The sequence below is a fragment of the Puntigrus tetrazona genome, chromosome 11 (genome assembly GCF_018831695.1).
Source record: "Puntigrus tetrazona isolate hp1 chromosome 11, ASM1883169v1, whole genome shotgun sequence".
Taxonomy (NCBI): domain Eukaryota; kingdom Metazoa; phylum Chordata; class Actinopteri; order Cypriniformes; family Cyprinidae; genus Puntigrus; species Puntigrus tetrazona.
In genome coordinates this window covers 19,086,317-19,113,185 of record NC_056709.1, presented here as the reverse complement: position 1 = coordinate 19,113,185, position 26,869 = coordinate 19,086,317, and the positions used below count along the sequence as shown (strand labels likewise).

Here is a 26,869-nt window from a genome sequence, read left to right as displayed (position 1 = left end):
ACAGGGTGAGTGCCAATGACACTTTTGTCCAGATCTTTTGTTTGTCAATTTCATTAAAATCGACTGAATAGTAAAACGTGTTGTTATTCTTAATAACATAATTTGCTCGTTACATAATTACACCTATGAGATTGGAAAGAGTATTGATTAATTCTGTGAGAAATAAGCACACATTTTGGGAGCTAAAAAATGGGTCAGGCTAGGCTCTCGCTGAACGAAATGCTCAGATGTGAATTTCAAATTTTTAAAACAACATGCAAATGCATGGATGTAATTCAAGGTTCTGTGTGTTACATCATGTCCTTGGTACTACAAGAAGTCTTCTATATTATAGAACCTGTTCAGAAATGCATAAAGGATGGGATTTTGACATGAAATATAAGCCTCAAAATTACGAATTCTCTATGTAAAGTAAAATCCAGAGAACTGAAAAGAAGCCATATATATGTTTTCTATAATTATTTCAGTACAGAATAATCTGCTTTGGCATAGTGCGGACTTGGCCTAGTATTGGCTGCAGCAGGTAATCTTTTATTGGCTGAAAATAGCCAACAAGCATAACGTGTCAGCGCCACACACCCACAGACCCAGGTCTGTAAAGCCAAACATTTAAGGCTAGAGGTGAGAAGGGTTATCAAAACTCTCCTCAAATGGATTCCATGCTTTTTCACAGGTTTTCTAATCTTTCCATATGGGTGGTTTAAAGTGATGTCCATGCGTCTGCGTGAGCATCGGTGGAAAGAGATTGTAGTAATCCATGGGTGTAATCTGAGGTACAAGTGGCCGTGAGGGAGTTTATGAGGACAGTCCGCAGAATGCTAAGGCCAGGCTGGAGTCTGAACGACAGATAACACAAACCTAAGCTTGTAGAACCCCAGAGAAGCTCAGGCATGGATAACACACCTCAAAGTACTGTGGAGGAGGATACTTTTTAGTGCAGGTTTCTAGAAAAACTCTTTATGAGAACACATCCTCTTCAACATTTGGAGTACCTGCTGCCATGCCAAGTATGTTTGAGTCTACCATTATAGTCCTCAATCACATGATTTCCTTTCGTATACACTGCTCTCTAAAATACTTGGTTCTGACTGGTCAATAATGACATTAAATCGCCAAATATACGGTGTAATGACCAATAAACTACATTCCACGATTATCATTTTCTTTTTGCACTGAATGATCTTAATACATGTCAGTGTATTTGGTTTGTCTTAAGATGCAGACCAGTAATGCTTTTTAATAAAGGATGTTTATAAAAATGACTTAAATGTACTAAGGGCTTAGCCCTGTCTATAAAACTAAGACTTTTGAAATTTAATTAATGCAGTTAATTTGTCTTAAGGCTAAAAAGCTTTATTGATTTTTTTTAACGTTTTCATTACAAGATGTTCTTGGTTGGCGGCGAACACAGCATTGATCAGGACCCTTACTGTACGTTATGCCTTACATCCAACCTAGCAGTGAACCCTGTAGATATGATAGTAAAGATCCCTCAAAGCCTCATTTCTCATCTTATCCTGGAGAATGTTAAGGAGAGGCTTTGTAGAAGCATTAGATGGATGAGAGATGTTGATACCCTGTGCCAATCTACCTCTGAGCCCCCTCCTCATCAACCCTTGACTCAGAGAGGGAGCACAAGTCCTCTCCTTACCTTAGAAGGGCTCTCAGCGGCAGACGCAGAAGAGCTGTCTGAAAGAAAGCTCTTGAAAATGTTCACCTGTGATACTGCTTTTTAACCTCTTAGGTTTCTCTGCGGTTCAAGAGACGTGGCGAGGAAAGCTCTGTCTTTCAGAAGTGCGAGGCCTGGGTAAAAGCTTCTGTGAGGAGACTTGAGAGAGGCTTGTTCTTTTATGTCTCGAAGGGACACAGTGAAACTTCAGTTGCGGAACTGTCTGTTCTGAGAGACAAAGCTTGCCAAGATCTTGAGTCTTTTCATTCATGGCTGAATGTTGTACTGTGCTACTAACAACCAAGCGTCATGTGTCAAAATATTCCATATGATCATTAAGCAAAGGCGATGGAAATGTCTTTCACCTTGAATAAAAAAAACCCCTTTAAGTCCTTTTATAACAGTTAGCTGTGAACCATAACCGCTACTGACCCTGACGAGAACTTGAGGGAAGGGTCCTCTGGAGTTTTCAGGCACGTTGATTGGTGGAATGACCCAGTCTCGCTTCTGTCGCCGCAGTCCATTGGACGAGCCTCGCTGGTGTTGTCGTGGAAACGTAATGAGTCTGGGATTTTGATAGTGGTTGTGGGAGGATCCGCCATAAATACCATCCCCAGCAAACTGTGGAAAACATATATGAACAATACATATTAAGCAGACCTTGACATTCTCAAAGACAGGATATTGAAAAGAAACTATAGAGAATGAAATGTGATACTATAAATAAGATCATGATGATACAAAAAGAAAACTATAAATTTTCATTTTCAAAATATAAAAAAAACTGAAAAACAAAAACAACAAAAAAAACCCAGTAATGAACAATGCTTTAATTAACACTAATTATTTTTTGTTTAAGCATTATTTATATACTATTATAGTATTTAATAGGGTTTTGTATTAGAATTTAATTTTTACCTTTTTACATTTTAATAAAAAAAATTTAATTTAAATTAAATGTAATTTTAAAAGATAAATTAAAATGAAAGTTATGTGCTGTTTTCTTTTATTATTTCAGTTTAGTTTTATTATAGTACTTCAAGTTTGTAATTTTTTTGTTTTATTTCAATTAACAATTTCTTTGTTGGTGTTTTAATTCAATTCATAATGGTGGTATAGGTAAGTCATGTTTGAGATTTATTTAAACAAAAAAAAATAATTTTGACTAAAATGAAAAGTGACTAAAATGAATGAATGAAAAAAAAACAATAAAGACTACAATACTACAATACAATAAGACTGCAAAATCTGTCAACACTCTTAAACTTTGAATATAAAGAATTTAGAACAAATAAAGATAACGCTTACGGGAGTCATAATAGAGCAATTAAATGCATAAAACAGCCAGGTCGAAGAGACAAAAACACCTAGGAGCACATACATTTAATCACTTATTATTTGTGAGGCAATGGTGCAAAATCGCCATGGAACAGTACGTGCACACCTGAGCCCTGAGTCAGGATCGTAAACATAGCTGTGGGGTTTCTGCTAAAACGACCAATCAAAATGACAAATCACGTCAAGGCCTCTGTAAACCAGCCCTTATAACACAGCAATACCACAGTGACGCATACCATGACATTTCCTCATGGGTGCCCAATGAAAAAGATTGATGAAATACCACATCAATAATTTAGACAAGAAAAACTAGAGCTGCCGCTGACCCTCACTTGATTCATCCAAAGGCCAAGGAAAAGGGCTGAAGCGACCAATCAAACAAGCACTGTTTGTCACAGGGGCTGACTGTGTGTGTGTGTGGAAGGGGACTGTCCTGCGGCTCATTTAGTGTCTTTAGCGCTCATCTCTGAATTGTCAGCTTTTCATGTAATCCTGTGTTGCCATTTCTTCCCCTGACACCTCGACGTTTGTGGCACTGCATTTTCGAGCCGAGACGCTTACGCCAAATCCCAGTCTTCTATCTCTCTCTCTCGGCCTGTCTCGCGTCCCCCCGGCGGGGGTTGCCAACTCAAGCATGCGTAGGCAGGTCAGCCTATCAATGTCTCACAAACATGGTTTGTCGGCAGAAGAGCTCGAACAGATGTGGGGCAAATCTGAGCAAACATATTGTATTTTTTCCCTCTTTTGTTTTAATTTTTCACAGCTTGATGGCTCTGGCTGCAGGGGCTCGGAAAATGGAGGGATTGTAGCGGAGGGAGGGAGCCGTGAACGAGCGAGGAGGGCAGCTGTGAGGCGCTGATAAAATCACTTCCGCCTCAGCTCTACTCATCCACGAAGCTCACAGGTACCCGCTGCTGCAATACAGAGAGGCTGCGACGAGACCTTTCGGGGGGCGGCAGGTGGAATTACTGTGCATAAGAGGGTGAAATAGAGGAAGAAGAGATTGGAGAATGTAAAGAGATTGAGGAGAAATCAAGTTGAGCAGTGAGGGCTAAATAATCCTCACAGACAAAGGACAGATTATAAGAAGGCATTCGAAGCTCCTGTGTCTAAACTTGCATCGATGGTTCCATGAAGTAAGTAAATGCTGACGACGGGCCACTGAATTACTGAAAAATGGTGCACGTCCGAGGTGGTAATATGGGCAAAATATCTTTTAAAATTGTTCATGTTAAAAAAAAACAAGTCTCCGTTGGTGTTGCTAAAACATAATTTTAGAACAAGTAATGAGGGCTTGAACAATTAATATGCAGATTAATGCAGTTACTAGAGAAAGTGAAACATTAAGCATGCGTAAATTACTTTAACTGTATTACTAACAGTGAAACTGTAAGTTTAACTGCTTCAAAAACTGATGTTCCAGCTTTGCTACTGAGAAATGCAGGATAGCTTTTAATGTGCAAACTATTTTATTGCAAAGTCAATTGAATAATATTTTAACTATTAAAATGTTCTTTATACAAAAACAAACGTTTTTTAAAAGAACTGTCAACTGAAAGGTTCTTTAGGGAAACTAAAATGGTTCTTGTATTTTATATATTTAAGAGCATGCCCAGTCAGCAACGTCACCTTCGGGAGGACGCATTGAGATATGGTGTGAATAGCCGAATACGTTTAAACACAGACAAAAGCCTAATCTCTCCCTTCACAGATCTGTTCATTAAAGTGGGGTTTTCATCTTCTCGATCTGTCTCTCGCTCCATCTCTAACATTTTTTTTGCCTGCTGACAAACAGGACATTGGAAGCTGTGATAAAGACCTTGATTTATCAAATAGCTCTCACTGGCGCTGCAGAAGCATTCCTCCGAATGTGCAGCCAACAGCACAGGAAAATCCAGGCTGGTCTGATTCAGCATAGCATGGCGACGCCAATGAAAGGCACAGACTTACAACAGCATGCCTAATGAAAATGTTTATTCCTGTGGTAGGGCAACAAGCAATGCACCCATTACAACAGACAGAGAGGAAAGAATAAACTAGAACAAGCATGTTGTGTTGTGGGACGGCGCATGGCAGATGTAGGGAATGTGCTGCTACGTATGTGTGTGTGTGTGTGTGTGTGGGCGCATTCGGGAGTCAGCATGTGTGAAATGGCTGCCTGGATTGCCCTGAGCTCCCGTAGCTCCAGAAGAACCAGCCCTGCCAGCTGGCTCCCCATCCCTCCCCGCTGAGAAGAAACCCGTTTGGGCATCAGTCAGCCTGCAGCTCTGCAGCAGACATCTGGAGGTTATTGTTCTATAGGGCCGCACTGCACTGCTTGCAACCCTGTCTGGAGTTTTTCCATTACATGCCAGTATGTGCAAATTCCCCATTAGGCAGCAGTCATTTGCTACTTTCTTCGCACCAGACCTTGCCGTCGAGAGAAAACGGATATGTACCTAGGTTTTTACTGAAGCTCCATTATTAAAAAGGTGAGAAGAAAGAATTACTCTGGGTTTATAATAAGTGCTACAAAAACGCTTCACTAATCGTGTCAGCTAGGTGGCATTAGGCTCTTATTTATAACAAATACACCGCTACTGAATCTACAGGATGAAATCATGAATGCCGCACACATGAAAAGTGAAGCCAAAACATTTAGATCGCCATCTGGTGGCTAGCAGGGGTGTAGCCATAAGTCCCAACCTCTCAATTTAAACGAATAGGATACAAACTAAACAACCAAATTACATTTTAAATTATTTTTCCTCGAAGAGTGTTTCTATCATTTTAAGCAGTTCTTATCACATTGATTTATGTTCACGTCTTCGTTTTTCAAATAAGTTTGCTTTTAATTAGTTATTTGAGCTCGCAATTGGGTCTGTGGTAGTTTGGGCAGGACTAGTGTTCACTACTGCATAACTCTAGCTCTGAATAATATCATCAGTGCAAGATGATGGGGCCATATTGGGAATGGACTTCACTTTTTTATAGTGGATGGAAGATGAAATGTGTCACCGTCTTTATTAGTCTATGGATGAAACATACAGTGTTAGTGCAGTTTTATTCCCAAACTAATTAGTCTTACGAACTGCTTCTTTTTAGTGAATGAATGACATAGAACATAACCAGTATCAGTCAGTTTTTTATGGGGAGGTTATATGATATTGAAGCAAAAAAATAATTATGGTGGAACATCAACTTGACTCTTTTGAGCCAGCACAAATTCAAAAACATACAGCGTGAACAGTGTAGTTTGCTTCTTAAACAAATTAGTCTTAGGGGATGAAATTAGTGAACTCCAGTTCCCAAATGATTGAGCTGTTTTTTTTAAGTCATTCAAAAACAAGAAATGTAATGTGTGAACTCCAATTGTAATTTTAATCTGATTGCTGAACAAATGACTTCTTTTGGTTGCTACTTGTTTTCAGCCAATCAAAAATACAAAATGTGACTAGTGCTGCCAGATTCCTGTACAAATGGCTTTTTCGTGTTTGATTCTCTTTAAGCCAATCAAATGTCTCATACAGTGCAGCTAGTGTAATATTCGACCTGTGAAGAACATAAACAACATATTGCGTTATTTTGTGCTTAAAGCTTGTAAGACTTAAAATTAGTTCGTTTCTGACTCTTTGTTCATATGAATTTATATAGTTGAAAGGAAAACAGACCTAATGGCTGCTGAACATAATTCCCAGCACACATGAATACCAAACTCCAGCTTAGGGGCAGATGAGGCTCATATTGAGCTAAATGCCAGCCAAAGAACAGTCCTGGGTATTTTTAGACCTGTACCATCCAAAAGCATAGAAACTTTGCTCAATAAAACATGTTGGGGGACAAAGAAACTGCACTGTTGTGCTGAACTCTAAAGCATTGGCTGGAACTTGTCAACCCAGAAGGAGATACAACAGAATATACTAGAATAAAAGCTGCATATGGATAAAACAAATACAAGCCACACTATCCAGGCAAATGCCATGCAAGTTTATAATGAACTACACGTAACCTACTGACATTTACGCGCAGCAGAGGCACGAAGAATTGCACTGAGGGATATCTTTGTTGATACACATTTGATAATAGCTAGCTTCCGTATCAACGTCTTTCATCTACGTTACTTCAAAGTAACAAAAGACTTACTTACTTTGTAAATGAGATGCCTTATTTTTAATTACATTTATGGCAAATGAGTCTTTGCAGTGCATATGTGTGTGTGTGTGTGTGTGTGTGTGGGCATTTCTGTATGTGAGTGTGTTCATTTAAGTGCTAATTTCTATGTTAATTTTCCTAAGTGCTGCCTCTAAATATATCTGTCTTTCAAGTCAAGAGGGCAAAACAGATTAAATAAATATATAGAAAATTGAGAAAGGAATGCCTATTATAACAATTTCTGTCAGATGCATGGAACCCTTCACTAAAACGGTACTATGATGGTAAATCCATGGTACTTTTATTACATGCCATTATTATTGCATTCAAATTCCATGGTATTTTTTGCTTGGCCATGATGCAGAAAACAAAAAACATTAAACCGTAGTAGACAGTAGACTGGACGCCTGCCAAAATGTTAAGGTTCATAATTTGTTCCCTTACTTTGTCAGATTGTTCCTACGCCCATGCTATTTGATACTTCATTGAGTTACTTGAGGATAATTAGTTCATGAAAATCTCATCTGTCTGGAATTCGAGACAAGATAGATGAAATTTGTAAATAGATGAAACACGTATTAATGTTGAAATACTCTGAGAGCTAAACTTAATTTTTATTTTGATAATTTTTTCATTAATTATTTATGGTCTCAACTAGGTCAGAGAGTTGCAAAGAGTCACATTTCCCAGAACACCCAGTATCTTCTTGCTTCGTGTGTGTGCGCACACATGTGCGTTTGTCCTTCAGTAACCTGCCGTAACCGGCAAGGAGACATTTCTCTAAATGGTCGTGCAGAAGGAGAGGACATGTGTGGGGTTAGGGACACGGGGATAGGGCTCGCCAGACCAGACTCCAGGATCCCTAGAGGACCTGCATTCCTGCTTCTCTGCTTGGCATTTCTAGGTCACTTTGGATGCAGAAACAGTCCGATGCCAGTGGGAAAGACATCTATATAAAGCCTGTACACCTCATCTGCTCTACACCAGAGCACAGGACATGAGCATGACAGCCACATGTATTAAAAGTTTAATGATACTTGCCAAGCAGGACACATCGTGGCAGAATTGCGCGGGTGTGAAGAGGTGGGAGGGGGGCAACTTGGATGAAATATTACTCCTTTCATCTTTTGTATAAAAATTACATTTGAGCATTCACTTTCATAATCAGATCATGACTTTTGGTACGTTGCCAAGGGCTTGTGCAAACCCTTTAAATGCGATCCACACGTGACAGTGTCGCCTGTGCATACATGCACGCGAGAGAGAACCGAAATGTAATCAATTTAAAAGCTATAACTACTTTTCAAAATCTGATGATTGCTTAAATGTAATAACATTGTGCCGTGTTATTGAATCTCGTTCTTGCTTGTGCTATATGGGCAAATAATTACAGTGAGACGGCACATCATCTCCCCCACGACCCCCCTAAAACCATGAACTCAATCAATGTACATTATTTCATGCACTCCATTACTGAGCTGCTAGATTCACCCACGGCTTTTTACAATACCCACTAAATACAAAAACAAAATAAAAAGTAAAATGCAAATTAAAAAACTGTATACATGCTACCATTAAAATGCTTGGGTCTTAAGATTTTGTAAGGTTTTTGAAAAAACTATGCTATGTTCAACATGCATTATTTGATCAACAATTCAGTAAAAAAAATGATAAAATCTATAAAATTGTTACAAATAATATTTTTTTTATAAATAACATTTTTAGAATAATATTTGACTTAAATGACACATAATTTGTACTTGCCTGGTTAACGGGAGGTGATAGCAGGTGTCCAGCGAGGGCCAGTTTAACAGTGGTCTCCCAGATATAGTTGCCCGCTCTGTCTCTGGCTGTCACCATGAACTGGATAGGTTCAGTTAGATTCGTCACATGTTGCCCTGCGTAAAGAGAGCCATCCCGCCGAATGCTGAACTTTGGGTCACTGCTTTCGAAAGATACCTCCTCTATTTGTTGACAGGTTTCGAACTTCACTGCAAGAAAAGACAGAAAGAGAGGGTAGAGGGTAAGAAAAACGTTAATTAATAACAATGAAACTCTTTGCTACCACACGCAACCACAAAAAACTGTTCAAAAATACTATTATTTCTGGGAAAAATGTTTTATTGCTAATGCCCACACATTTGTCATTGTCTATCCCCCCTACTAAGCTAAACTGCTTATTAAATAAAACATTGTGGTTATATAGAGTATGAACGTATTGTTGTTATTGCATTTAAGGTGGACAAGGTGTTATTGATTAACACTTTATTCAGCCACATACAAGTCAATAATGGAATAAATGAAATGAATCATATATGTAATAAACGATGGGCTATGGCTAAATCCAATAATATAAGCAATGCGCCAAACATAAAATACCATTTGTCGATGATGTTTATAGTATATACAAAAAAAGGATTCTCTTAATAAACAACAAAATTCAGTTTCTCTTAAAAGAAGTGAAGATAGCAAACAGAATGAGTGAGTCATATGCTTTCTCCCGCTATGCTTGCTGGGGAAGGGTTCTGGTCAACAATAGCAGATGGTCCATTCAGTTACACCTGAGGGAAAGTTCCACAGCTTCAGCTCTACTTAAAGTGAGCAAGCAAGTGAGAGAGAGAGCCATGTGCCATGTCTAGATTAATCACAGTTTAAAAATTAGAGCTCTATTTCACATTTACCACAAGTTCAAGCGTAAAACTTTAGTAGACCACTTCTGCTCTAAGTATATGGGGAACCAGGCACTACTTTTCACAAATAGTACACATTTCTCCAGGTTAAAGGAATAGATCTCCGGAAAATGTGGTGAGATTTGGTGCATATTTTCTCACCCTCAGGCGAATCTGTAGCAGATTTGGATAAATTTAGCATTACATCATTTGCACATTGGATCCTCTAAAGTGAATGACAGTCAAAACTGCTGAATAACGCGTCACAAAAATCCACACAGTCCATACATTAACATTTTGCGAAAACTTAAAAGCTGCGTGTTTGTTATTTGTGGATTATTGTGATGTTTAAATCATTCTGACGGCACCCATTCATCGCAGAGGACTGATTGATGAGCAAGTGATGTGATGCTTTCTACATCTTGCACGGCCCATTTTAAGCAAATATTTATTTTGTGATGAACTATTCATTTAAGTTCAATTTTGAAAATGAACTTGTAAAGACAAAACAATTAAAGCTATTTTGGTAACAGTATAGAATAGGTAACATTTGTTAACTATTAACTACAACTATTTTTTCCTCAATAAAATCTTAATTTGCTACTTATTAATAGTTAGAAAGATAGTTTAGGTATTGGGTATGACTAGGTATGTAGAATAAGGCATAAATATGTGCTTAAATAGCACTATAAATGGCTAATATTCTAATAATATGCATGCAAATAAAGTTACCTTTTTTTCTATAAATGTCCACTGATCATTTTGCACTCCAGTAAAATGAATTGCATTGTCCTGCTAATACAGAGTTTCAAATTTCATATAAACAGCATTTAAAACATATTTGACCGACTATAGCTACAGTTTCTACAATAAAGCAAAAATAGTATACTTGTTTTGACTAAGGCATTTTAAACCAAAACCGCTAGAACACATTTTTGTTTTTTAGATGTAACATTATGACAACTAGCCCCAGTCTCATCTATTCATTAGTGACACTTCAGGTGCATATTGTTCTGGCAGTGTTCAGTCTTTGCAGACTTCCAGTAGTAGAGGGTCAAAGCATGCCAAATAGATCTGAGTGCCGCTTCTCTCATCTCTTTCTTCCCTCAGGATTGAAAAGAAAGAAAGATGGAACTAAAATCACTTCCTTCTGATTTTATCTCTCCTCCACAATCCCACTGATAACAAGACAAATTGATTTCATAAATCACTGTGGGACCAAGTCACTTGTTAAGAGTGCTGGGTGAAAATGTAAAAAATAAAAAATAAATAAAATCTACCATGAAATATCTTGCACGACAAGCTTTTTATCAAGCCATCTATCCAATTTACCACACGACTTCCCACCAGAAGATGCACCAAAACAACAGGCTAATAAAGCGTAGAATCCATTTCACCAATTGCAGCACGGCTTGCTCAACGCTCCAGAGTTTCGTCTGGTGAATAATTGCAAAGGGGAGGGGAAGATGCCAATATTCAGTTTTCAGAATGAGCACCAAACCACTGACACATGAAAGCATGCTGCCTACTTTAACAAGCTCTGCTCAAAACGGAAAAACAAAGTGCATCATACTGGGAGAATAATAACATTTTACTATGTCAGTTCTCCTGAAAATATATAAAGATTTAAATCAAGAATCAGAGTGATTTTGTTATTTGGCAAGTGTCACGAATGGTCTGAATGCTCTAATTGCAGCCTGTTGTTGATGGGAAAATTGTTAATTTATTTTTTTCCCCTTCCTTACTAAACATCAACAAAAACATCTGGCACCAGGAAAGATTAAAAAAACACACTCATGATAAAAAAGAGAGATGGATGTTTCTGTGAAGCAACAACGGCAGTCAATGTTTTTGTAAATTAGGCTAATTTGCTTTAATGGAATGAGCTAATTATTGCCATTGAAGGCTTTTTGTCACTCCACAACTGACATACAGAGGATAAACCTGCGGATAAAGGGACAAAGGCTAAATCTTGAGTGTTTGCATAAGTAAAAACACTGAATTCAGGAGTTGTCCTGCATGATATTGTTTCATTATGGGATGGGATGTTGGCATGGGAACGCAAGAATGGTTGGCCTCAGAGTGTGCTGTTGCCAAAGATGCCAAATCAGAATTCCCTCATAGCCTCTCTGTCTTACTTTCTTTCTCGCTTTCATAACAAAAGACACGGTTGTACAGACATGTGCCCACGAGTCTCAGCTTCAGATAAAAAGTCCATTTATTGATTTCCTCATGCATACTAAATATAAAAACAGGCAAGCTTTATTCAGCAGTCTAACTGGTTGGGAATGCACCAATCTGGAGTTTTATTTGATGAACTTCTAGATTAAATTTGGCATGCGATGACCAGCATCTGACTACCAGTTTAACACAGTGTACTTAATGTAAATTTGGTCCACATCAATAGGACTTGTATAATATAAGGCAACTGGGGACTGAGTGTTTCAGGTGTATTTTGAAAAGCTTGGTGAGTAAACAATGTGCATAATACAAGCAAAAACAGTTTGTTGGACAGGATATATGAATGCAGACATGACTACTAGATCACAAACTTGTTTATGTTGGTCATTATAATGTGCATTTGTAGAGCTCGCAATACAGGTCACATTTTAATAGCAAGTGTTAATAACGAATGATTCAGTGATTCAATAATGAAAACAAATTTTTGTTCCTGAATGAATCAGCTATTTTGTAAAATCCCCACTATTAACACACAGACTGACAGCCAAGTCTTCAAATCCAATATAAAGACCTATATCTGTACAAGTAGGAGGTCCTTGAAATAGCAATTCAAAACAAACTGAAATGTGAGGCTGTGTGAAGCACAGAAAAATCCAGTACAATATTCAATTACAATTTCTCATTCAAGTCAGAAGCTTTAACTGCGGCACGCATAAATAAAAACAACAAGAAAAATCGATAATCGATTGACGTTTCTGCACAAGGCAGCTTTATTGAAACTGCAATTCAGATTTTGGAATGTCAAGGTCTAATGTGTAAGAGGATATGTGGGAGAGGTATTGACCAAAAGCAAGAATGAGAATAAGAAAAACTAGATGATCGTGTCTGTGAGAGTGTGTATGAGTGTATGCCGATAAGTATGTGGCCAGATAGATAGACAACTATATAACTAGCTAGCTGATAGATAGATCATAGACTGTATAAACATAGACGTATTGTCTGTGATGCCACCACCTGTAGGTTTCTGCACAGCATCTTTGAAGCTCAAAGTGGGCAGAGCGAAAAGAGGCGGGAGCTGCTGGTTGATGAAACCAAGCCCACCTAACTTGTCTGTGGTGACAGCAGCGGCAACCCGCCTGTCACTCAAGTTGCCCTTAATTATGCAGAACCTTAGGGCTTAATATAATTTAAACGGACAAGTTATAAAAAATTCACCCCCTCACTAGTCGACGAACTGTAGTTTTAGTCACCTCCGGGTTGGTTTCACGAGAGAGACCGGGAGGTTGCCACTTGAGACGGACAGACAGACAAATAGATAGACAGATGTATAGATAGGCAGACAAACAGAATGCTAGGTAGAATGAGGAATACACAGAGAAAAGAAGAAAAAAATATAGCCAGAAGCAACTCTACGATGGTGGGGAGTGAGTGGCTGTGAGGTGTGTCCTCTCCATGTGCAGGTCTACAGTACAGGTTAAGACAGTTCAGGAGAGCTGCAGCGTTTGATGTTCTCCACAGGCTCCCCTGAAGGTCATTCAGCCCTGTGCTTACAAACAGAACAACATCACAAACTCAGAAGCTTTACAACAAGCTCTTGGCCTTACTGGGTGGTGTGTAGACACAGAGAGGTGTTCAGGGGTCATCTGGAGCTGAAGATGAAGCCTTCTCATGAATCAACTCTAAGTGGAAAAACAACTCCTGCAATATGGATAGGATTTTGAAGGACGTGAGCGTCAAAGATGGTTTTTAGTTGATGTCTGTAAGCATTAGATTAATCTATATGCCAGAGTACACCTAAACCTTGCCTTGCAAATGGACTTTCAACAGACGCGCTCATTTAAAATGTATTCTCTCTCTTTCCAGAGAGAAATGATTAAAAGCACTGAACGTACATATTATACTACACACATTTTCTTGGGTCTAATAAAATGGTCTTTGGAATAAGAACTGGTGTTTTATCAGATTTATCAGTAACACTTTTGAATAATCATGCATTAGCGCCTAAATTAATACTTAATTCATTAAATACCAATGATTATTAAAACAGTTAACTAATCATGAATTAATGAAGAGCTGGATTCGTATGGTTTCAAGCATGAATAACAGCAGCCTTAACTATATGTCAGTACATATTTGATAGTTAAAGCATTAAGAAATATTTATGAGTAAACTAAATCAAACAGCCACTTTAAGTAATACACTGGCTTTGAAATAAATTAAAATAATGTAATATCATTATTTGAACTTTTGGCATTTGCAGCTTTATGATTGATCTTGTATCATCAGAGTGACTTTAAAAGGAATGAGAACAATACAAAACAAGATGAGTTATTAGTGTATTTAGTATTTTCTACACTACAGATCAACTCATCTTTTTCCACCCAGTAATATTTATGTCACACTTTTAAACAAGAGTTCAAAAAAGATAGTATTAAATTCTTTTCATTTATTTCAAAGGCAGAGAATTTCTTATTCTTTTTTAAAAAGACTTTTCGATTCAGTTTAGCCATAATTGTTAATTAATGCATTAAGTATCAAACATATACTAACATAGTTAAGGCTGCTGTTGTTCATGTGTATAACTACAACTCCAGTTGTACTTAAAGATAGCTCTTCATTAATTCATGATTAGTTAAAACCTTTAAGAAGAATTAATATTTGATGAACTGGTTTACGTATTAGGACATGATTATTCATGTACACTTATTGTAAAGTGCTTCCAATTTATCTTTAGCATCAATACACTTTTTTGAATTAAATACTAAAGAACAATTTTTTTTCATTTTAAAGTGTCTTGCCTGCTTTTGTTTCTGGTACAAGCTATTAAGTGTGAATTTTCTAGGCTGTATACCGATTGCTATTGATGATATTGACAAGTGTTCAAATGTCCGTTCCAACTTCCTGTTCCAATTAGAAATATGCAAATACAATTCAGATTGGCTAACATCAAATGTTACTGGTTCTTGAGTGTCTCTCTTTTTAATTTTTTGGAAACCATAAATACCTTTATTAAACAAGGACACATTACACTGAGCAAAAATGACAGTAAGATATTTAGAATGTTTCAACTAAATTGTGTTCGTTTGAACATTTCATACATCAGAGATTCCTGAAAAGGGCAGCACAGTTTCCTGAAAAACATTAAACAGCACAACAGTGTTCACCACGGATAATATTACATGTTTCTTAAGCAACGAATGAGCATATTAGAATTATTTCGGAAGGATAATGTAACACCAAAGACTAGAGAAAAGAAATAAAAATCAAATATATGCTGCCTTGGTGATTATAATAGGCATCTTTCAAAAACACAGAACAGGACGTGCAACTTAAGTGTCACTTTTTTTTTTTTTGGCCTTACAGCCAAAAAACACTTTTTCACAAGGGCAAAAAAAAACATTTAAGGGTACTGAATGACATGAGGGCATAAAAAGGAATTTTTACTTCTAGGTGAACTATTCCTTTTAAATGCTTCCTGTCTAAATGGTGGCTGCCAAAAAAAAGGGTATTGTGTTAATGTCTTTGCAAGAATAAAAGATAGTCTTTCCCATTACCCCATGCCTGATCAGGTCCACCTGCCGCACTACTGCAGGTAGTACTGGGAAAAAGGGGCATGACATTCACAAAGACATCCACACACTCACAACTGCACAGTGTAGATGTGTGCGTGCGCATACACACACATACACGTGGCAAGGTCTTCAGGTCTGGTACTGGAGGGCTGCATTGTTCCGCTTGACTGACGGAGGAATAATGTACGGCAGCACAGAACTCTCTGTACGACCAGCAGACCCACACAACACAAAGACAGGGGGACAGTGAGGGCACCAAACTGTTACCCTCGCACACACGCGCCAGCCCAGGCACACACGCGCGCGGGTCCCCCCTGACCCAAACATTCTGTCACTTTTGACAATGGCGGTTATGCTTGATGAAGCGAAGTGGGTTATAACACTCTGAGTCTGTGCCGCTCTTCGCAGTCTCGTAGCGCTGAAAATGCGCTGCTTGTGAGTAATATGACATTCGCAGATGTGACTGTCATATTATGCACTCCGGATGTTGAGTAAACACTTTAATACCTTGGTTTTTTTTTTTTGTGACTTTGCCTTTGGGATGGCAAAATCTAACAAGTTGCAACGTGTATTTATAGGTCTGGAGTTTGAGGGATAGTAGGGCAGAGAGATCGGATTTCGTTCTGGCACTATTATTCAAAAGTTTGTGGTCAGTATGATTTACGATGCATTAAATCGATCAAAAGAAGTTACGGTGTTGCAAAAGATTTTCACTTAAAATAAAAGCTGTTATGCAGCATGGATGCATTAAATTGATCAAAAGTGGCAGTAAATATGTTTATAATGTTACAAACAATATTCGTTGTAAATGAAATGTGTTATTACTCAAAACTCAGTCTTTTTGAAAAAACAAAAAAAACTTTAACTCTATTATTCAAAAGTTTGGAGGTCGATTCGTTTTTTTAAATTTACATTTTTATGCAGCATGGATTGATAAAAATGGCAGTAAAGACGAGGTTTATAATGTTACAAAATACTGTCATTTCCAGTAAAAGCTGTTATTATTCAAAAGCCAGTCTTTTGAATAATACTTTTATTTAGCACTATTATGCAAAAGTTTGGGGTCAGTATGATTTTTTATTTAGTATGATGGCGTTTATGTCTAATGAAGTCGATTATAACAGTGCATTTCTATTTATGTATTTATTTATTTTTGCATATGCTCAGGACTTGTTGAGTAAATATTTTAATTCACCGTTTTCACAACTTTCTCTTTGGAATGACAGAATCTAACAAGTTGTGATGTGACTTGATAGGTCTGGAGTTTGAGGTGTAGTTTGTGTTGGGAAAACAAGCTATGGCAGAGAGATCGGACGTGCTTCAAATCCTCCTCACAAAACCACACGTCTGGACTGCTAATTAGCGTGAATGAACCAAAACACTTGTTTTTTCTTCTGCACACAGCACTTTTTGTGTGATGCTTCTAGGTGCCTGAGATACAAATATGCTGTAAAAAAACCACATCCATCTGCCCTGTATTATTTATGTTTCTCTCTGAAAGAGCTCTCGAGAACCATCTTTTACTCTTTAGCCTTGATCACTGAGGTCCTGCAATGCCAAAGAGAACTTAATCAGCAGGTCTTGACACTTTGTCCACAAATCAGAGGATGAAAACATTTAAGTAAGTTCACAACTGTGAACTAAACCGCCTTTTCTGAGGCTTGCAAGCCAACAGCCTAAAATACAAACTACTGTATAACTAGTTGTTTTCCTCCTCCTTGCATGTACTGGAGTATAGCCATCCTGGAGACAAAATATGCAAAGAACAGCCATCCTCAGCTACCCTGCTTCAATGTGGCAGTATATTTGAAGTATGCGGTTTAATTAGCCTATGCAGTGTTATTTTGAAACAGCATAAACTTTGAAAGCAGATGTGCAATGCTTCATCAAGGCATTACTACATTACAAGTTTTTATTATTAATACTATTACAAACTCAAACAGCTATAAATAGCATACATACTCCCACTGTGTGAAAAACAAACCAACTTTGCACACCTATAGACTCTGCTAACATAAGATGTTAATAAACAATACGGTGCTATATTGCGATAAGATGTAGAGGTAGCAGAGCAGAGGTCTTATTACAGATTAAGTAATGTAAAAGTACTGGTAAAATATGCTGCAAACGTTTGCATTATTTAGTTAAATCTGTTTACATGATTGTTTAAACTGTGTGTGTATATATATATATATATATATATATATATATATATATATATATATATATATATATATATATATATATATATATATATATATATATGATGAAACAAAAATAACCACAATAAAATAGCAAAAAGTCTATTTTGTTGCAATTGTTCTGAAAAAAAAGCCCCTCAAGGATAGTGAGATCCTTAAGGACATGGCTGCTCCTGGAAGAGAGAATCTGGACACTGCGGTTCTCTTTTCCTTCTCTTATCTCAGAATTGGAAGCTCATAGTATAGAAGGATGTGCTTTAGGCCCCAAGAAAATAGAGCGGACATGAGATAAAGAAGTTGTGCGGAAGCCCCGAGAAGTGGAAACAATTAAAAGAATGGGAAACGAACATCAGTCGGAGGTGTCAAAGTGATTAATACACCTCATTGGCATGAAAGAAAAGCATGTGTTTCGTACAAAAACATTAGTCACACTGACAACCTATTGGGTGCATTCTTTTGAATTGGTTCTTTTTAATAAACTGGCTGCACCCATTTCACAGACTGGACTGAATTGAACCCAAGTTATCAGCTGAAACCGAATCAGTTGAAATGCTTGGACAGATTACAGAGTTAATCGCTCAGTCAATTGATCACGTCCAGCTAGAAATGAACCAGAAACCTTTAAATGGGCCAATGTCCCATTGTTTCACATTTTAAGAAAAAAAAAAACGCATGTATTTAGGTTATGAATGCCCATGGTTAAAGGAATAGTTGACCCAAAAATAAAAATTATGTCATCATTTACTCACCCTCAAAATTTGTATGTACAAATTTCTTTGTCCTGCCAAACACAAAGGAAGATATTTTGAAGAAAGTTTGTAATCAGGCTGCTTTGGGTCACCATTGACTTCCATTGTTTTTTTGTTTATTTCCTACTCTAGAAGTCAATGGTAACCAAAACAGCCTGGTTACAAACTTCCTATACAATATCCTTCTTTGAGGGAGAGTAAATAATGAACTATGAACTATTCCTTTAATGGCTACTATTTTTAGGTTTGTTCCTTATTTCTGTACATGTTGGTAATACAACTACAAAATAGTGTGTACAATGCAAAGCAACATAACTGTAATAAACCTAGTTTTATTCTAAATAAAAACAGTGCACAGACACAATGTAATTTGTGCGGCAATAACAAATGGAGCAAGAAAACAATTTACACCAATTACAACAAACTATCTAATTTACACAGCATAAACCAAAACATGATAAACAGCACTATTTAACTAAATAACTAACATTTAGAATACCTTTCACGGACGAGTCAAATTGATAAATCATTTTTAAAATGAAAGAATCACACGTGACTTGAACATCCCGCATTCAATTAGTCATGACCAATGGTTTTCAAATGGACCCCCAACGGGGCCTTAATGGAGCTCTATGGGGTCCAAAGAAAAATGCAGTATAAAATGTGTAATAATGCAAATTAAGTATTAAAAACCACATACAAAACAAAACCTGAACAACCACACCACACAGTGTCCGTATCACTTATCATTTTTGTGCGACACGTATTTGCTGGTGTCCCTCCAGGCCTCTGTCCCGGCTTGTTTTAAGAAAGCAAAGACACCAGCCTTGAGGCTTTTCTGTGCGTTCGCTTAAGTGTGACGCAAGGACACTACAGAAGCCTGAAGCTACTTTAGTGTTGATCACCTCTCCAGAGGTACAAGATTACAGGTAAACAAACAGCAGCAGCTCTGCTCAGCCAGCCAATTCGCCTCGACATGCCTTTTGCATTCATACAAGTTGTAGAGTGTCACAGAGTTTGATATATATGTACATAGACAAGGCACTCCTTATTCATAGAACATAAGTACTCACGTGATTATTCTGAAGACAAAAGCCAGTAAAAATGGAGGGCTGGGATGTTTGCATTCTCTAATTCACAGTTCCCTTGTTGTGTTCAATAGTCTTAGGCACTCAGAATATTTCCCCAGAAGGCACATTTGATAAATAATAAAATACACAGCACGCTTCTGTCAAGAAGGACTGACTGAAGTTTTGGGATGTTAGTAAGCTTTTAATTTGCGTTGCCTTCTGCCTAGCTTTATCTCTCTTTAACACTTTATTTTCTCAGCATTTCTCTCCACTTTCTTGCCTTTTTTCTTGAAGGCAAGTAATCCCAACTCCCTAAATGGAACAGCAATTTTAATTTGCTGCTATCATTTCTACCAGAGGTCTGTGGATGTTGTATAGCCATCCTCATTTCTCCAGTTTTTTTTTTTTTTTTTTTCACACTCATACTCAAGTAAATATACATTCGAAAGAAGCACAAAAATCCTCAAAACCACAAAAATGCTGAAAAAAAAAATAAATTAAAAAAAAAATATATATATATCTGCTGACTAGAGATTTGGTTTCAGAGTAAAAACACACAAAAACACTCTGACAGCCTTCATCAAATAAACTGACTTTGTAACTTGTGTGTGAGCAAAACTACATATTTTCAAAGCTAGCCAGTTGATGGGCTGTCTGAACGATCGGTCGACTCATCTGTCTGTATAATTGGACCGGTTTCAGGTTCAGCGACCATGTTTCTGAGGGGGCTTTTAAATAAGACACATTCTCATATTTTCAAACAGCTGAGGCTCATTTCTATCTGTTTTGAACCCAGCACACTATCTTAAACGCACAACACTCGTGGTGGGATGCTTAAAACAACAGCGGTGGCCAGAGATTTCCACTGAAACTTGAATGGCTGTGAATTTTCCAACTTTTTTCGCGTGCAACTTCCTCACAGCTAAAGTAAAGCACACTGTCCAATTTAAGCAGCATTTCTAAAAAGACCAAAGCAAACAAGTATTTAGATACACTAATCAATCTTACTAATAGACCAGTGGTGTGACCCATCTGCAGTTGACATAGTTATCTTTCCTTTTTACAATTTCTCACATTCTCGCAGTCACCAAAATCTGTTAGACTGACTAATGCTGTCAATTGTTCATGAAATATTTCTTTTTACTCATAACTGCAAGTATTCTTATGTCCAGATGATTAAATCTCCCATCTGTGCCCGCTGTCATAGATTTATCAGCTCTGAACGGAAAACTGCCATTCAGTACATATCTACAATTTTTGCAGAAAAAAGACTCATTGTTGAAACTGACAGGCGAAACTGGATGCATGTTGAAAGTAAGTCAAAATACTAAGGGATGAATTCACTGAGAATGAATCGCACCCACTGAAAGCATAACTTGTTTTCAAACGCTGCCTGTGCTGGTTTAGCATCTGATTAAGGGAACTGCATCAGGATTTGATGAACAGCGAATAATTAAACAGAGCATAAAAGTATAAAAAATTCTGAATAAATAGCTACAATTAAAAAGTAACATTAAAATGAAAATATTAATAAAATATATATATATATATATATATATATATATATATATATGCAAATATATAAATTTTTTTGTTTACCTGAATACCATTAATTTTAATGCCAAAGGAAAATTAAGGGAATGCTGCTTTAAAGAAATGTTACTGAAAATGAACAAAATATAAAATATACAAATCCTGAAAATGTATTTGAGACTCTCATACATTTCTTACATTCATTTCCATCTATATTTATCCAAGAGTTTAAATATTCACATATTTTTGAATAACAAAAACAATGTGTACTAATTAATTTGAAAAGTTCATGTTTGCACACAGAATATTTTTGAATCAATTTTTTTATTTATTATAAACTATGACACACTTTTTTTATCTTTATATTTCACGATACAAAATGACCATCTAACACTCTATTTGTTCTTTATTCTTTTTCTATTCGATCTACTTGTTTTCTTTTTATTTATTATAAAAAAAAAACAAACATAAAACCCTTACTAACTGTTCTGCGTTAGACTAACCAAGACTAGTCATATTATCGCTCTTTTGTCGGTTCTGATTGCTTCTATTGTGCTCAGTTAGCAATCGCTTTGGAAAAAATGCAAATGTAAACGATTCGAATTTCACTAATTTGATTGCAGATGGTTAGTGAACAAAAGGAAAGGGGGGATTTTGATGAAAGTGAGGATGCATAATCTACTGAAAATGAAAAAAATGAATGACAAAACTAGATTTGAAACGAGTGTCTCTGGTCACAGCATGCGGTCTAGAGTCTAGCGTAGTGTGATACGTATTTGATTGGACGATTATTTATTTATTTTTATTTTTCTGTCAAGTCAAGCTACTACAATTTGATCCATCGAAGAGAAAACACTGGTGTGAAATGGTTTAATTACGTGGTCTTTTATTCTTGAAATATTCAGTCTAGCACCTTAGAAAGAGACAGAGAAAATCAATACCTCCCTCACCAGACCTGGAACACTCTAACGGTCAATGACGCACCTTTTAGAAATGAATCCATATTTGTCTCCTGGAGGTACTGTTTGAAGTGGCTGTGGCCTGTTCCAGAAATACCTGTTTATCCGAACATTACATTCATCTGCATCGTTCTTTTTCCGACAGCTCCCAGCTGCTTTTGAACTCTTTTCGTTGATTTATATAGCTAAAAATGACTAATGAAAGAGATCTCAAGGACATCTCAGTTTCATTTCCTGAATGAGCTATAAAGCGAAGTTAAAAGCGCAATAAACAAACAAATGAGCGTGTTTATTTAAAATGAAATTACTTGTTCGGAATGACCTATTTTTTGTAGGACTTCCGAAAGACGGTTTTGCCTGATCAAGACGACAGGTGACAACACAGCATGCGAAGATATAGTTTCCACCTGCGCTCTGCCTGTTAAAGCATGCTGAGTGCTGGAGACTGTAAGCTCAAAGAACGCTATAAGACAGGAGTTCTGACCTTTCTGTCTTCTAATTTACACGTTCACATACACACATGCAAATACACACACTCCCAAGGTTGCTTCCTCTGCAGGTTACTGTCAAAGCAATCTCTTCCTTTGCCATTTAGTGGCAGGTGGCCGTACTCGGGTCCACAGGGACACTCATTGTTTTCTCAAAGAGCAACGACACAATAGGTGTGACAGGCCTCCACCGTCTGACTATCTCTGGTTTCTCCCTGTGCAACGACTGCTAAGAGTTTTTTTTTTCCTTATCAGATTCTGATCTCACCACGGAACAAAAACCCTTAAAGGTCAAATGCTCACGTCTTTGCAGGCGCAGTATGTTTGCTTTCTTCTCTTTGTGATTTCCTGATTTCTTTTTCTTTTTTTTTTTTTTTCATCCATTGATCATAAAGTTGACCTTCCAAAGGACACACTCACTACAGGCCTTCCGGATCTCCACTGGCTTTCGAAACAGCCTTTGTCTTCTTGATTTTTTATTTTCCGTTCGGTTGTGCCGCAAACAAGCTTGAAATTTTCGAGCAATGCTATACTGTACATGCTTTGTTATTAGCCATTCAGCTCCTTATTATTGTAACGGTTGTTAAAGGGTTCTTTGTTGGTTGTGAACAGTTAAACTGAGCGCTGTTCTTCAGAAAAATCCTTCAGAAAAAAAGTCCTGCAGATTCTTCAGTTTTTCAGCATCTTTTGCATATTTGAACCCTTTCCAACAGTGACTGTATGATTTCGACATCCATCTTTTCACACCGAGGACAGTTTAATGACTCTAAACTACTGAAAAAGTTTCAAACATTCACTGATGCTCCAGAAGGAAACAAAATGCAGATGGGGGTGAAAAACTTTTTATAATTTAAAATCAAGGCATACTTAATTTGTCTTACAGAAACATGCATCTTCTGTTGCTTCCGAAGGGCAGTACTATATGGAAGAAAAAAATAAAAAATAAGAAAAATCGAACATATTCATCCTGTTCAAAAGTTTTCAACCCCCACTCCTAATGCATCTTGTTTCCTTCCTTTTTAATAGCTGTATTTCAGCCCCTAAACTGTCCTCATTGTGAAAAGATGGATCTCAAAATCATGCAGGCACTGTAGGAAAGGGGTCAAATATGCAAAATATGTTGGAAAACTGAAAAATGTGCAGGATATGGAGCATTTCTCTGAAGAAAAGTGCAAAAAAAAAACGGTTGTAGATCATCCAGGTAAAAATTTTTGAGGGGGGTTATTTGAATAATTTTTGCTATTTGTTTATCTTGTGGACTATATGTAAACATCTTTTGTGCAAAATATCTATATTTAGGACAGTACTAAATAAAACATAACATGCATTTTGTTAAGATTTTTCACAGATTCTGCAAGGGGTGCCTTGCCATCTTTTGAGCTACTAGGTTTTGAAATAACATGTAAACAACTGAAATTATATTTTTTGGGTGAACTCCTCCTTTTATGAAAGCTACATTGTAACATAAAGCAAGGGTGATATTATTGGGCATATTCAGCATGACTTGAATAATACCATAGCACATATACTCGGCTGTATTTCCATTTTTATAGAGCAAGCATTCAAGGATTTTCCCTTTAGCTTGCAAGTCCTCCATAATGATCAGGGTAAGGGATCCTCACATACACACCTACACACTCTCTACACACAAACTGGCTTATCGTGTGTGGTCTCAAACCACATTCACATATTCCTCAACAAGGCTTCTCACCTCTCACACTATCTCATCAGCTCTGGAGCCCTTTGGCGTCCTTTGAGCTCCCTGTTAATAAATAAACATTTGCAGCACACAAAAAAAAGTTTAAGGAGGACGTGTATGACCTCTCTGTCAGTCTCGCCGTAACTTTTCTGTGTGTTCAGCCGTTGCGGAGCTGGAAAATCCATTAGACACGATTGCTGTGCTGGTAACGCTGCTGAGAGAGCTAAGCAAAATCCGTTTTCTGGGAGACTGAAAAATGCTAAGGTTGTCAAGCTTGAAAAGAACGACATAATACCTGACACACTTAATGGCTTACACAACCACAGTCGACCCCTTCCTATTTCCCGCTAATTCTCTCTCCGATACGGCATTACATTGGAAAGCCAATGATTTAAGTGCATAATTTTGATGTGAACTTTATTAGCCTCCATTTCGCCATGTGAGCTTATTAAAAATAAAGACTTATTTACAATGCCGGTCTGGCGCGCAGAAAGGACCGGCTCTTTCGACATTATACCATTTCCACTTATATATCCAGCTCTTATTGAAATGAATCAATTTTCAGTCATCTTCAAGCTTTCATATCAGCCCATAAATAGCTTGCTAACATTCAGCTCATTTTATCCGCAGCCTGGAAGCAGCACACATTAATACGTGCAATAAATATATCCCTGGCCAATCCAATGAGCTAGACAGCCTTTAATTTGCCTATTAAATCACCGCAGTTACAGATGAGGCTTAAATATTAAAAGACTGGTTTGAAATGCAGGAAAAGGTAAAGCGGTTTACTATAGAGCTGATCATATCATATTTTTTTACATTTCTTTATTTTAAAAGAGTTAAGATTGGAAAAAAGAAGAAAGAAGAAAATATATAGTATGCTATGTTTATATACTAAATATAAACATACAATATAAAATATAAGAATATAAATATATAAATATTTTCAAGCTATATACTGTACGTGTGTGTTTTCATATATACATAATATGCACAGTACACACATATATATTATGTAAACAATAACGTATTTTGGATGTCATTACTGTGATTAATTGTTTTACAAAAAATTAATATAATTGTATAATATTGTATAAAATATTGTCACTAGACTATACAGAACACGTAATTTTTCTCAAAAAACTAATAAAAAAACCAAAAACAAAAACAGACGTTTTTATTTTATATTTTATGTGATTTATTTTATAATATTACTATTTATAATGATACAAAACATTATAATTGCTATTATTATAATGAATAAATAATTGATGATGGAACTGGCGAAATCTTTACTGTTGACTCATTTTTATTTCATATCACATGTATTGTTGAACTCGGCAAATCAGTAAATCAACAAAACTGCAAGCTGCATAGCCTGCAACAGCCTTTCTGGTTTGCCACCCAAAGATTTTTACTATCCCCACCTGGCCACCCCATAAAAAAAAATCTTGGACGCTCCACTAGAGCTCACCAACTGTATGTGTGCAGTTTAGGACTCTTGCTAACATTCCCATTATCATAAAATAAGCTGTTTGCAATGAACAATAAATCTCTTATTTACTCTGCGTCAGGTTGATTATTCCGGCTTTGTCGCATTGCTCACTTCATTGTATATCGGATGATACAGCATCTACATTGCAAGCGAATTGTGAGATATCTAGCAAATACGAAATGATACTAAATTATGATGCTTTTCATTTTTGCTTTTTCGCTCTGATTCACGCGCACAAAAGCAATGTCTGTAATTGCTTACAACAGTCAACCACTGCGAGGAATACAGGAGCCCGAAATGAAATGCTGACATGTTTCACGGTTTGTTAATCATAGTATCGTAATCTCCATTATTTATTCAATGAATTATTCAGAAACTAATTTCACTTTAAACCTTAAAGATGGTTTAATGAAATCCATTAGACTTTACAAAATAAGGAAATAATATTTCTTATCTGCCTCCGACTTAGGTGGGTGGAAAAGAAAAAGAGAATGTGACGCACACACTTGGACGTGATCCTGGCTGACAGCTGCATGTTCCTTTTATCCCTTTTTCATGTCTTGCAGGTGCTGTGCGGAGAGGGGGATAGAGAAGATTGAACGATCATGGGTCACAGATATTTCAAATGCCTTTTGCGCCGTGGCCTTGGAGATAAGAACACAAAATGGAAGATCCTCAGAGCCAAAATGTTAAGCAGGAGTTAGCGCAATATTAAGCAGCAGACCTAGCGTACATGATTAATGTTTCTGTCCTCACACAGTGGTCACTGCAAGGCACAGGCAAGAAAATACTACAAAAGATGGCTTCTTCTCTGGATACGGTTTGCATTGATATAAGTATAGCTATTTAGATATATAGCATACAGCCAAATTGACACACATTAGCTTTAGTATAGGGAGAGTCCCCCTTGAGTAAACTGGGGTTAAGTGACTTCTGAAGAGGGTAATAAGATCATGGATCACTCCTTGAGGGATCTGAACCTAAAACCTTGTTAACAGTTAACCATTATGGCATGCCAGTTAACAACTTCACTGTTTGTTGCTACATTAGTAAGATGTTTTCAGTTAATTCATTATTGTTTATTGCTTTATTTTATTGTCATAGGTAACACTGGT

General features: G+C 37.0%; 1 protein-coding gene across 1 annotated transcript in view; it reads right to left on the bottom strand.

The window, feature by feature from the left end:
* cdh4 (cadherin 4, type 1, R-cadherin (retinal)) overlaps nt 1–26,869 on the bottom strand; it is a 181,585-nt gene that overhangs the window by 52,490 nt on the left and 102,226 nt on the right. Inside the window, 2 exon segments of the mRNA XM_043251330.1 lie at nt 2,102–2,290; nt 8,903–9,129. Coding sequence (XP_043107265.1) covers nt 2,102–2,290; nt 8,903–9,129 — 416 coding nt within the window.